This window comes from Chelonoidis abingdonii, chromosome 3 (genome assembly GCF_003597395.2).
Source record: "Chelonoidis abingdonii isolate Lonesome George chromosome 3, CheloAbing_2.0, whole genome shotgun sequence".
In the NCBI taxonomy this organism is placed as follows: domain Eukaryota; kingdom Metazoa; phylum Chordata; order Testudines; family Testudinidae; genus Chelonoidis; species Chelonoidis abingdonii.
This window is the reverse complement of record NC_133771.1, coordinates 171,066,770-171,080,810: the sequence shown is the minus strand read 5'-3', so window position 1 is coordinate 171,080,810 and position 14,041 is coordinate 171,066,770. Positions and strand designations below refer to the sequence as shown.

Sequence of the window (14,041 nt, the reverse complement as noted above, 5' to 3'; positions counted from 1 at the left end):
ATCTCCTTCACCTCCACACGGACAGGTATGTGCTTTCTTGACCCCTCCCTCCTAAAAACCCATCAAACGCACCACAGAGCCCACTGGGAGTGAAAGTCAGTGCTAATCCAGGGCAGTTTCTCCCAATGGTTGGGAGGGAGAGGCGCGGGGGGGGGCGAATATAAATGTCCTAGGGAGAAAAAAAAACAAAAGCAAACAAACAAAACAAACCCTTCACACACAATCCCAATAAAGTCCAATTCCTTCCCACACACCCACAACTTTAGCCCTGGCTGCTGCCTGGGGGGTTTTTAATCTCACAAAGAGAAAGGGGGGCTCCATGCGCAAAATTACGCCTTCTCCTCTCATTTGTTAGCTGATTCCATCAAAAAGTTCGGTATTTATAGGCTACACACACGAACCTGGAGTAATACAAACCCTCCCGTGTTGTTCCCCTTGCAAAGTGACCGGTCCCGAAGCATCTGACCGGTTTTGTGCGTGGAAGAGAGAGCGCGAGAGAGAGAGACTCACACACACACAGAGCTACAATCCAACCCGGGGAAGAAGAGCTCAAGCTGAGAGATTTATTAATTGCTAAACGCTGCTCTGCCATCCAGCCATGTGAGTACCTAACAATGATCACCTTTCGCACAGATGGTCAGTGATCAGACGCAGGCACTGTCTTTTTTCTCCCTCCCCCTTTCTATTTTTTTTTATTTTTGCTTGTCCTTTCCCTTTCTCCCTATTTTTGATAAAGTTTTAATTTGCCTGGTTTATGCCTCACGAAGAGGGAGAAGTAAACGTGTGGGCGGGGGGCGAAATGTGCCGGAGAAAAGGAAGGAAGGAAGCCGTGGTGGAGAGAGAAGGAGGGTTTATTGAGCGATCGCCTTGTCCCTTGAGTCCGATCCGAATGGGAATTAGTAACAGAAAAATAACGTAGGTTATCCCTCCCCCCTTTCTTTCCCTGTCGCGTTTAGCCTCCTAGGCAATCACCCTAGTAGCGATACGGGGGATCCATCTGTATTAACTCAAACCCGGGGATGGGTGGGTGGAAGGAATCTAAAAAAGAAGGAGAAGGGGGCTTGGTGATTTCATATATAGAAGTGACTAGCGGACAGCTCCAAGCGTGATGCACAGACAGGTAGGAAATGCTGCAAACAGGAGTCAATGCGCTCTCTGGCTGGCTGTGAATACAGTTTGAAGGGGAGAGGGCGGACACAGATCACACAGTCTGCTCAGCTATCTTGGTCTCCATTATTCTCCCGCTGTAGGTTCCCGCCTTAGAAATCAAATTTCACGTGGAGGGAATCGGGATTTTAGTGGGGTTGCTGTAGGGTGGATTAGAGTTTGTTCCCCGATCTGTCCGGTGTCTTGCCTCGCCTCTTCTGATAAGTGAGGCTTTTCAGGCACTCACAAAGCTCAGGGTGACACAATAAGTCAAGTGAAATCAAGCCTCACGCCGCATGCAGGACACGGCGTGTGCGTTTCAGATAGTGAACGGATGACTCTTTGGAGCAAAATGCAACCTGTAATAGGAAATGTGACTCTTGAAAAGGTAGGTATGTTGCTTTATGCAATACTGGGAGAACCTAAGGCTGGGAGACCCTCAGCTGGGGAATGCGGGGCGTGGGAGAGTGAATTCGCTTCCAGCTTTTCTAAACCAATACTTGAGCTCCAATCATACACTCCCCGGTTAGTGTAGATTAAATTAACAGTCAGGGTGATCCAGGGCATTAGACTGTGTGCCCGGGCTGGAAACTCTCTTCGTTTAGACACAAAGAAGAGAGCGAGAAGGAGTTACCCTGCAAAGCCAAAGAGCACGGTGAGTGTCTCTATTTGTTCTCCCGCCTCATCTCCCATGAGCAAAGTTCAGTGAAAACTGTGTTTGAGCCCTTCGGAATCCCCGATCACTGGCGGGTTCTGGCGCACTAGTGGTCGTGCCTGGGCTTTAAACACAGATGCTTTGGCCTCGAGCGCGCGTACAATACCAGGGAGAACTTGCAGAGCCTTGGCTATAACTTTGCCGCATCATGTGGAAAAAGTGACTTGGATCCAATGCCATTGATAGGTGGCCGTGAAGCCTCCTTTTCAATAAGCAGCCGTGGAAAAGCGCCATCGGCAAGCCGGCTGCCTTATTGCTTCATGGTGTTGGAACGTCAGATCCCCACTCCCCACACTGCACCTACAAAGCCACAGCTCTTCTTGGCTGGGGCAGGTGTCAAAAGCGGGAGGGGATCGTGGTTTGCTGACCCCTAGTTCGGACACGCTGAATTGACAATCACAGGCATAGGACACGAGAGCGCTAGATGCAAGACTTTCCTCTCGCCTTTCAGGAATACACACAATACAGGGCACCTGCAGGGCTGAAAGTGGGCCAGAGCCACACGGTAGGTATCAGATCACACAGCAGAAGAAAGAAATTCAGTTAAAAATACATGAGTTCATATCAAAGGGTGAGCGTGATTTTTTTTTTAAACAAAGGTGCACATTAGAACAAGCTAGAAGCGTTTTGTGTCTGATACTATCTCCCACGCCCACTGGAAATAAAGCACAGCCTGCTCTTCCTTTGCGTCTTTTAAACTCCCTTTTAATTAGAATTGCTAAAGTAGGACACCCCGGTGGAAGATGTTTTCAGTATCCACCTACACCTCTGCTACAAGCAGAATTAGTGCCTGTTAAATCTACTGTTTGAAACGTAGCCCTCCTGCAAAACTCTTCCGCACCCCACGCGCTCGTTTGCCACTTTCTCATCCCCACAAATTGTAGGGTGGTGAGGGAAAGGTTACTCTATTTAAAATACTCTCTAAAGCAACAACGAGGAGGCTGGATTCCAAAAGCCTTGCCTTGTTGTAGGCACATCAGAAAGACTGAGGTTGGGAGTATCCCTTAGAACTCATTTAACTTTTTTTTTTTTTAAGTCCAAACGTAGGTGTTCCCTTCCACTTTAATTTATTTGATCATATGATAAAAAAGATAAAATCGTCTGCGTCTGGTTACATGCCCTACCGCACTAAAAGCTGAAGCTGGGCTGAGCTGTGGAATCGGCACTAGTTAGCTAATGGCAATGACTGAAATGAAGTTTTAGCCCTTGATTTCCAAAGGAGCATTACACTCCAAGCGGGTTTACCATACTCATGAACTTCTAATTTGCGCAGGTTAGTTTCTCGCTACTCCCCCACCCCCTCCCCCGGCTCTGATGTTTCTGATGATGGCGAAGGCTGATCACATTTCTGCTAATGAAAGTGTCTGGTGAAACAATTCTTTTTGCTTCTATGTTATAAATGGCGTCAGAGAAAAACTGAAATCCTTTTGAAAATAAAACACCTTGAACGTGTTAAGCTTAGAACTACTGCTGGACCAATGCAAGCTAACATGCAGTTTACATTTTCTAAATCAAGAACGCTATTTATTTCCAATGCTAAATAAGTACTAGGTTATATTCGCCTTCAAGGAATATTGTCCTTGTTAGAGCGCTAAAAACATTTTTAAAACCTTCCCCTTTAAAGCCTGGACCCCCCTTTAATTATTATCTGTGTGAAGACGAGTCTAAATTAACCCTTTAATATGAAAACGCCTGTCCGCAAAGAATGATAATTCTCTTTCCTTCTTCCAAAGATAATTACAGGGAAGAATGTATTTTTTTTAGAGTTCATCAGTAATTTAACTGAACTATTATCCCCCGCATTCGGTCTGTTCAAAACGGTTTACCATCTCCCCTACCTTTTCTTTAAATACATTAAAACATGTTTGAAGTTGTGAAAAATAGTTTAGAATGTAGCTTTAGAATTAGCGCGTGATCGCAATTACTGGTCTGCCCTAACATGATCCGAATTATCTGAGCATAATTTGAAGTCTAATATTTGCTGGCACAAATGTGTAGCAAGCAAATAAAAACCACCCCTCACAACAAATGCATACCAAACAGGAAGGAAAACCCCAACAGCTTCTGCATAGCAACAGGTAACACCTGCAGAGCTAAAGGGCTAAACGCTGGTCTTTAGCTGGCTAAAACCCGCCGGTATGTTTAAAACAAACAACAAGCGCACTTTCAACCATAGGATACCACCAGAAAAACAGAGCTAATACCCAACGAAATTCAACAAGTTCTAAGCTACCAGTACGATGAATAGGAAATCTGCCAGGAAACCAAGAAGATCAGCGAATAGCTACATAGTCTTGATTGCAACTCACACCGCCCCGCTAGCTTGTCAGTCGGCAGAAAGAAGAGGGGTTGATCTTAAGCGGCACAGACACGTGTTGATAGTGAGCAGTGAAAGAACAACACGGTCTTCATGATACCCCACCAGGCTAAGGACCCGTCAGGGCTGAACCTCCATAATGTCAGTCCTGCCCGCATCTGGTATGTTATTAAAGCGTCTGTAGCGAATCCCTGGCGTGTCTGATACAAGCCCAGCTCGGCCGTGCTTCCCATGGGGCAGTAATACAGCAAAGGGGCACTTCAGTTTGAGGGGGCGATGCACAGTCTGTAGCTGGTTACTTAAACGGCAGGGACAGATAGCGGTGGGGCGGGCGCTAAGGAACCCGGACAAAAGTAACGGGTCTCCATCACCGTGCAAACAGCCCCACCCCAGGCCTTGTGTGCGGGGCGTGCCCAGGTAAGAAATATCGGCCACCTTCCTGGCTCAGCCGCCAGAACTTCCCGAGAGCCGCCCGGTTTAGGGACAGCTCTTTGCTGCCAAATCCAAACACATCGGCCCAGGGAGAGTGTTGGGTATTGACTGGGACAGTGCACCTGCTCAGTGGGGCTGATTCTCCCGTCCTTCCCCGGCACAACTCTCGCTGAAGTCAGTGGGAGTTTTGCCAGAGTAAAGACTGCAAGCTCTGGCTGCTAGAAAAGGGGCTGAGATGTTCCAACAGGTCCGCCCTCGCCCCTCCTTAGCCCTCCTTCCTGGCCACCCCTGGCTGGGTTTACGGGTTCACACACTTTGGGGGCGGGGGCGCTGGGGAGGCTCGGGGAAGAGTAAACGAGCGGAGTTCCCTTGCCTGATTCACTGAACTTCTTCCAAAACTCTATCCCGGCTATTGAAAGTTGTGTCACTCTTGCAAAGAAACGGTGCGCCGCACTGGGAACGGGGCTACAATTGCGGTGAATACTAATCCAGGAAGGGAAACTGTTTGAGAGAGACCTTAAAGATCCTCTTGACCCCAGGAGCCCCCATTATATATTGTATGCATTTCCTCTGTAATTGAAATCAGTTATTATTGCTGCTACAAAGAGGGAGAGACTGCAACCCACAATACTATCTACAACAGACAGGGTGTATATTTCAATAATGAGCAGGGAAGGCAAGTTGCACAGTTGCCGACCTTTTTGAACATCAGACCTTGCATTTTCAGAGTTCGGCTGTTTGAGCTGTACAGAGTTGGAATCTGTTTGGCCTAATCCCTTTCTTCTGGGTGTCCTCTTGGTTATACATAACAGCCGTATATTAAATGGCCATGTCGTTTAAACACTTTTAGGCAGCTAAAAACAAAGCCATACCATTGTTAATGAGGGATGATGCAGTCCTAAATAACATTGACAATATTAATGTGACTTCTTTGGAATATGAAAACCTTTTCAAACAGCAATACTATAGCCAAACTTTGCCTTAAAAAATCAAAACTAATTGTAATGATACTTTGCAACTGTATTGCACCTTTCATCCATGGATCCCAAAGCACTTTGCAAGCATTAATTAATCAGCCATCACAGTACCCATGTGAACTAGGTAAGTATTATTACATTTATTTGAGTATTGTGGAAACTGAGGCACAGAATGGTTATGTGGGACACTGGGCAGGGCACAATGAGTCATTGGCAGATGTGAGCATAAAACTTCTGAGTAACCCCAGTTCGGTGCTCTGATAGATTGTTTCCTTCCTTGTAACAAATAATAAAAGACAAGGATATTGTATTTTGAGATTCTGTGGAAATACTAATTTAATTCTAGTATTTTATATGACCAGACCCCCTAAATGGATTTATATAAATGTATTACATAGTTACTTATTTTGTGTGTGTCTCTCTAACACATGCACAAACACATAAATATTGCAATACAATATTTTCACAGTATTGACATATTATACAAATAATGTATAACTTTATCACAGTGAGCCAAATTCCATAAAGCTTGCATGGAATATAATTGCACTAATCTTCCCGAGATGAGGAAAGATTAAATACACAGTATATGACATTCACCTGTTTTACAGTAGACACTCCTTTTTTATATACATGTATTAATACAAGTTACACTAATGTCTACTGCATATGATAAACTTTGTGGCCAACATTTTCACAGTGGCCTTTAGTTATGGGTGTCCAATTTAAAATTGTTTGGGCTTTTTTTTCAATGTTCAGCACTCAACTCCAAATTAAGTCAATGGAAGCAATAATTTTTAGCACTTCTGAAAATCAGCCTCAAGGTGTCTCAGATTGGAAATTTAAAATCTGAGATTGTTCTTGAAAATGTTGGCCTGTGTTATTTAGGAGCCTTGACTCCTAATTTACTCTGAAGTTACAAGACCAGGTCCTAGAAGAGGCTCAGAGAAAGATGCAGGTATCCGATTAGGTAACTTGATTATACACCTCTACCTCGATATAACGCTGTCCTGGGGAGCCAAAAAATCTTACCACGTTATAGGTGAAACCAAGTTATATCGAACTTGCTTTGATCCACCAGAGTGCGCAGATCCGCCCCCCCAGAGAACTGCTTTACCGCATTATATCCAAATTCGTGTTATATCAGGTCACGTTATATTGGGGTGAAGGTGTACTTCACTGCTTCTAGCTCAGTATCTCTCTGCATTTTCATTTTTATTAGCTTCTTGTTTAAATCCAATCAAGGATCAAATAATCAGTATGATATTAGTATTATTATTTCAAAGATATTAATGTGCCATGATATCTGGATAAAATACATTCAGTACAATTTATAATGGGAAGTCTCCCTTATACAAATACAATAATCAATAATGGCTAGCACAACCGAACAGCTGAAAATGTAAGTTTTGAAAAATGAAATATCATCACAGAAGTTGGTGAAGGTACCTCTCTCATTCTGCTGAAAACTGTCTGAAATAGAAACAGACTTCCAAGGAAAACAATATACAGCTAGCTAAACAAAGGGATTAATCAAGACAAACCAGTACCTTGCTGATCTCACAGGATGCTGTATTTTATTAATGGAAGCTGCTTCTGTGTTTCAGAAGTGAAGATGGTTGGGAGACCAGGTAATACTATTGTGGTGTTGGCCCAACAGAGGGTTTCCACAGTTTGAGACAGATTTCTGATGCAAATAGATATAACTCCACTGAAGACAACGCAGTTGCACCTATTAACATGTTGGTTAATTTGGCTCTTTTTGACTAATACCTTTTCATGACTTATACATATTACTTCCTGATGGATTGAGAAAGTCATAAAAACTCTGCTCCACCTCTTGGAACCTTTAATATTATCAGATACAGACATAACAATGGATTGCATCAGGCAATGCCTAAATCTACCACTGAGTTTTCATTTTTCTTTTTTAAGAAAGGAAGATGTTCACAGACAATTGATCCCTTGAGTAAAACCTTTTCTCTCAAGAGTTTTTATTACTCTCATCTACCAATAGATACTCAAAACAAAACCAAGAACCCCCTCAGACCTGGGATTAAATTGAATTTAATTTGAAGTGGTTTCCCATCTGCGTAACACCACCGACCGAGTTCAGCTGAAATACTCCTGATTTACACATGTGAACTGAAAGTAATATTGGGCCATAAGAGGATGACATAAACCAGCAACAATAGGGAAATTTAAAAACAGAGGCTGACACTGTCTGTAACTTTGTTTTGTAATGTGCCAACAGAAGCACACACACAAATGAACACACTGATCCAAACATTGATACAATTCCTAACTGAGGGAACACAAAGTTAATGACAAAGGTAAACTGTGAGTCATAATAGAATTAGCAAATGATGATGTGCTAACTTCAGAAAAGTGTATAGGGGAAGGTAAAGGGACCTTCCCTGCCTTCCCTATTGAGAAATCAGATCTTAGCTACAGAAGGAAGAGAGAACAAAGAACAATGTGAGCTATTTTGAGGATGTAGGGTTAACAGCTTTCGTATGGTATTTCTTTTCTTTCATCGGTATATCTTGGATTCTTAACATTATTAAAACATTTTTCTATTGAATTTCCTTGTTTTACTGTATTGGAATTTAGTCAAAAAACAAAGAGGGCTTCTTCAAAATAATGTAAATGTCTCTCAGACATACAAACATTACAAGGGCCATATCATGTCATCACTACATGTGTAGATTTCCCACTAATGTCAATAGTTAGTGTGCATGTTGGCCATAACTCAAGAGCATGACAGTCCGTAGATTATTTCTGCAAAAAGGTATGGTCTGTTATATAATTTATCCGCTTTCCTATGTGCACTTTTACCTGAGGGATTATACACACTTTTCTTTAAAATTGTTCTGTGTCTACTCATTTAGGCAATTTAAAAAAGATTCTATATTCAATAGACAGCAACAGCTAAACTGATCTCCTGAATAAATACAGAGCTAGATAATGTATAAAAAAATGATATCTCATGTACCAAGTGGTCTGGGACAGGTTTCACAGCATGCTCTTTTAAAATGTACTTAGGATGTAGCTTGTGCATAGTAACCAAATTCAGAAAAATGATTTGCAATAATGGCAAATATCTATTCTGTTTTGAAATTTGTTGTCCTTTTTTCCCCCAAATGGACAGAGCAGTAAAGTCATACTAAGAACTGAAAACTTCCTAAATTTTATATTTTGAAATAAAATATATTTTGGGGCACATTATTATAATTTATTTGTAATTTGTTAGTGCCTCAAGGCCCTAATTTACACACAAAAGAAAAAGCCCCTAAAGAGCTTGCAATAGCAGTAAGCCATAGTTGAGGTGACTTTTTGCATATTTAAATCAGTAATGTAAAAGTGGCTGCTACAGTCATGCAGTTAATGATAGCTGAGTAACACAAGATGACAAATTAGTATAAGCACCCTAAATAACTTCACTAATTGAGCTAAGGGCTCAGTCCTGCTTCCAATGCCAGAACTCCCATGGATTTTAAGAGCCTGCTCTCATTGTTGGTTGTATTGTGGTATCAGAGCATTGTGGCTCCGTTGTGCAGAGCATCATACAAACACATAAATAAGACACAGAAGAGCTTATGGTTTCAGGCCTCAATTTTTCATACACTTTCTAGTATTGTGGTGCTCTCGTCATGTTACATTGAATGCAAATTGTTAGATTGGCACCATATCTGAGAAGCTGCCAATGACATGTTACTAAGCTAAACATCTGTCAGCAATGACTTCTACATAGCATGGTATCTTTATTTATTGTTCTTGATGTAATTTAAAGTTATATAAATTGTTAAACCTATGAAAAACCTAAGCCCATAAACACTCACTAACATAGAAACTGATGTCTAAATGGAATCATTCTGTGTACTTGTATATACTTATGAATCAAAACATTTTCAATAGATTCAGTCACACTCCTTTTTATTTTATATCCCCCATTATAAATATTTGAATCTTCATGAGAAAAGAACAGGACTTTTAAAAAGAAAAAAATGTAGATTCTAAAATTTGAATGGGGAAAGCACAGGATGGGATGACCTATTTTCTATTTCTACCTGGATCAGTGAGTTCCTGTGTCACTGTGGGTAATTTCCTTTATCTCTCTCTATGTCTCAGTTTATCCATCTGTAAAATGGGTAGAATAATAGTTTCTTATTTTAGGTTAGGTCTCTACAGCAGCTGGAAAAGTGCTTGCAGTGTGGATACACAGATGTGCTAGCTCTGCTTGGGCTAGTATGCTAAAAATAGATGAGTGGCCACAGCAACATGCTCGGCAGATCAGGTGAGACACTCTTGTACAGACTCCATGGGAATATACTGCAGTGTAACCCCATAATAGCTTAGATGATATAAAGGAGCCAAAGCAATTTACAGCTCTATACATACAGTACTATTGAAATGCAGCCACCTTTGGGGTGAAGGATAACAACCAGCTGGATACTGTAGTGTAGAGAGGGGAAAAATTAGCCAAGGATAGCAGGAAAAACTCTTTTTAAGGGAAGTGTCATGGAAAAAGACTCTGTATACTAAACTGCATGGACCTCAATTTGTCTATGTTGGTAGAATGAAGAAACGGATAAGCTTGCAGGATCCTGCCCTCCTCATGTGTTCATAACTAACACTGATATAAGTGAGGATGACAGGTGATGTGCCTATTTCGATGAAAGAGACTGTAGTCTGCAGCTGATCACTGATCACATTATCCAGCAAAGAGATCTTCATAAGTGTTGAAATCAAACTCTAGTTTTTTAAACACTTAAATGAAATCATCTGCTTTTCTCTAAAAAACAAAACACATAAATATGCCAGACGGAAGAGGGGACTCATTTATATACTTTGGGGATTATGATTGGACCAACATAGCTCTTTCCTAGATTAACAGCAGGTGAAGTCCATACCAATTGTCATTAGAAAGGTGAAGAAAAGTCTTAGCTTTGCAGTGAGGTGTCATTTGACCTATGACCCTGATGTCCTGATAATGTGAATTCTTAAGATTCATGTTCTTAAAACAGGAACGTCCTCTAGTGTGTATGACTCTAAGTCAAACTTGTTTGTTTATTATATTGTCTATTAAGCTAGCCTCAGATGCTTTATAGAAAACAGACACAGCAAACCCGAGACTGGTAGTAATACTAAAAACACTTACATAGTGAACTTCATTTGTTGATCTCAAATGTCTTGACAAAGGAGGGTAAGTATCACTATTGCCCTGTCCATACAAAGATGCTGAGTTACAGAGTGGTGAAGTGATTTGTCCAGGGTCATATTGTAAGTCAGTGACAGAGCTGGCAATAGAATCCAGGTTGCTTGGCTCCCCTACAAATGCATTATCTGTTAGGATTTCGATTGCATCACAAAGCGCAAGAATTTTCTGGTGACATCACAAACTACTCAAACATTGCTCCAGTTTTCTTCAATGGGAGCTTTGCACATGCATCCAATGACAGCATTTCATTCATAGAATCACAGAAATGAGGTCATCAATTCCAGCCCCTGTGCTATGGCAGGACCAAGTAAACCTAAACCATCCCTGACAGTTTGTCCAGCCTGTGCTTAAAAATCCTCCAGTGATGAGGATTCCACAATCTCCCTTACAGGTAGAAAGCTTTTCCTAACATTGAACCTAAATCTTCCTTCCTGCAGATCAAACCCATTACTTCTTGTCCTACATTCAGTGGCCCTGGAGAACAATTGATCACCATCCTCTTTATAACAGCCCTTAACATATTTGAGGTCTACATCTGTACAGTATATGTATGTGTCTGTACCTGGGTGTTAACTGGAGATGGTTGATAAACTCCCCCAAATATTTTTGACTGATATTAATGCTCAGAAAATAGTAAACTCTTAAATATGGTATGATTCATACAGAAAAGGTATTAAAAACTAAAGGTGTCAGTCAAAATGGTGGCCTATTGTATAGATGGCCAATATGGCTGGTGATTAGGGATGTGGTTTTATAATGGCAATTTTTGTGAAAAAAACCATAGGATATTCGTTGTGAAAAAGCTAAAGGTTATGGTGGGGTTGGCAACCTTTCAGAAGTGGTGTGCCGAGTCTTCACTTATTCACTCTAATTTAAGGTTTCGTGTGCCAGTAATACATTTTAATGTTTTTCAAAGGTCTCTTTCTATAAGTCTATAATATTTAACTAAACTATTGTTGTATGTAAAGTAAATATGTTTTTTAAAATGTTTAAAAAGCTTCGTTTAAAAAGAAATTAAAATGCAGAGCCCCCCAGACCAGTGGCCAGGACCCAGGCAGTGCGAGTGCCACTGAAAACCAGCTCGTGTGTCACCTTTGGCACATGTGCCATAGGTTGCCTACTCCTGGGTTATGGAAATACAGAGGCACCCGGCTAAACGTCACTTAACTGATGTCCAAACCTGATGTCTCCCAGCATGCCTGGTATGACTCTCACTGAAGTCAATGGAAAAGCTCTGACTGACTTCACCTGGGAGCTTGAATAAGCAGGCTCCAATAACCCAGTGATCTCATTTCTTGGCAATGATTTAGTGGCAAAATGCCCTGAAGTCTCCTACTAGGTAGATTGCTTTGATTTTGACACAATATACAGTAGTGATGCTACAGAGTGTTACCTTAAGTAATTAAAGTTATACATGTCAAAATAAATGAACACAGCAGATTGGGCATGATTGTGATCTGACTGGCTCATGAAAAGTGTAACTCCAATGAAGTCACTGGAATTAACCAAGTGTGACAATTGGGGTGAGATCAGAATCAGGCTTACTAAGCTCACATCTGCATTCCTCTCACATCCAAAACACTGATTGACGCCAGTAAGAGTTTTGGGTGTGAAGGAATCCAGGATTGGGCTGTTTCATGATGCACGATCCCTTGATTCTTTTTGCTGTGCTTGTGAACATAGCCATTAATTCATTAAAAGGCTAGATTGTAACTTTACACCCTGAGTAAGAGGCAGCTGGTAGCTGCACTTGCCACCCAGGGCAGACCAGAGAAGGAATAATAACAATGTTACAATTCCGCTCCTGCTTCTGCTTTGCTCTGGGGCATTGAGGGAAAGTAAGTTACTTCACCCCTTTCCTTGGAACAGCTTACTCCCCTATGTGTGTCCAGACGCTCTGGAGCTCCTTCCATTTCCCATACTTTCCCAACCCTTCCCTGTCCACTTGATTGCAGCAGGGGAATACTGGGTGACTAGCCCTCTTTCTTTCTCCTGGCCCCCCGTGTCTGGAGTTGAGCTGAGTTGAGTGAGGAGAGCTGAACAGAGGGGTAGAGGGAGTGGAGGGCTCTACTCCCCTTTGCGGTCAACAAGGGCTGTGCCAATCTAGCCCCAAATTCATAATGGGTCTCCCTGGCATTAAAGTGGATTTAGTGAGTTTCTACCATATAATTACAAAAAGGATAAAAAAAATCATGGGCATTGTGCTGAACACCAAAACCTTTATTTTTCCAGTTTTAGTGACATTAATCTGAACGACACTTGTGTGGTTTTGGGGGTTGTTTTTTTCCTAATCTTGTATGAAAGAGAAACTCCCAGATCTGATCTGTACTAGAGAAGTTGCATTAGATTCCCAATTAATCTAATTAAATAAGTTCAAATCCCTAATCTAGATACATTTTAAATCAATTTAATTAAATCAGCACAAAAATTCTAATATACACAAGGCCTTGGATACTATGATGATGGATGCAGTGGATACAGCTTGACAGGAGATAAACAATTTGTAACTCCAAGAATTAACATCAGGTTGTTTGCATAGGTAGCCTATGTAACCAAGCATTTCTGTTGCAGTTATTCTTTCCCCCTTACTTTCTATTGTTTGTTACACTCAGTTGTGTCATCTTTTTTTTAGCTTGTAGGCTCCTTGGTGCAGAGACCTTGCTTTAGCATGCATTTATACAGTGCCTGGCTAAGTGAGGCTCTGATCCTGAAAGAGGCCACAAGGTACTATCCTAATACAAATCAATAATGATCTCGCAAAGAGGGCAAAAGTCCGTTCTCAGCTATTTCGGTGTAAATCTGAAGCAGTTGCACTGATTTCAGTGACTTGTTTTCGATTGACACTGGTACACCTGAGATCAGAATCTGGCCTGGAAAGTTCACTTGTCTGGTCCTTTGTGATACAGGGGACTTGCTGCTAAGTACCTGCTGTCTTTACCTGCTCATTTCTGTGAGATATTGAGCACCATCTGTTTCCACTTAAGTGTTAGAGTTGTGGACACACAGCACCTCAGAGCACTGAGCCCCACAAGCCTTTTGCACCACCCAGAAATTATCTTGGAAGCTCTCAAAATTCTCGTTGAAATCCCATTGCTTACTTCCATACACTCACATGTAACTTCCCTCCTGCCCCCCCCCCCGCCTCCCGCAAAAAAAACCCTAACGTTCAAAAAAAATTAAAGTTATTGGTTTTTTAAAACCTGGAAAATCAAGGAATCCGTATCACTCATGAT

The 14,041-nt window shown here is 41.6% G+C and overlaps 1 protein-coding gene across 1 annotated transcript in view; it reads left to right on the top strand.

Annotated features, from left to right (window-relative positions):
- The first annotated feature begins 529 nt into the window (after window positions 1-529).
- ESRRG (estrogen related receptor gamma) overlaps window positions 530-14,041 on the top strand; it is a 501,342-nt gene continuing 487,830 nt past the window's right edge. Inside the window, exon 1 of the mRNA XM_032786258.2 lies at window positions 530-600. Coding sequence (XP_032642149.1) covers window positions 599-600 — 2 coding nt within the window. The 5' untranslated portion in view covers window positions 530-598. The remainder of the gene's footprint in view (window positions 601-14,041) is intronic.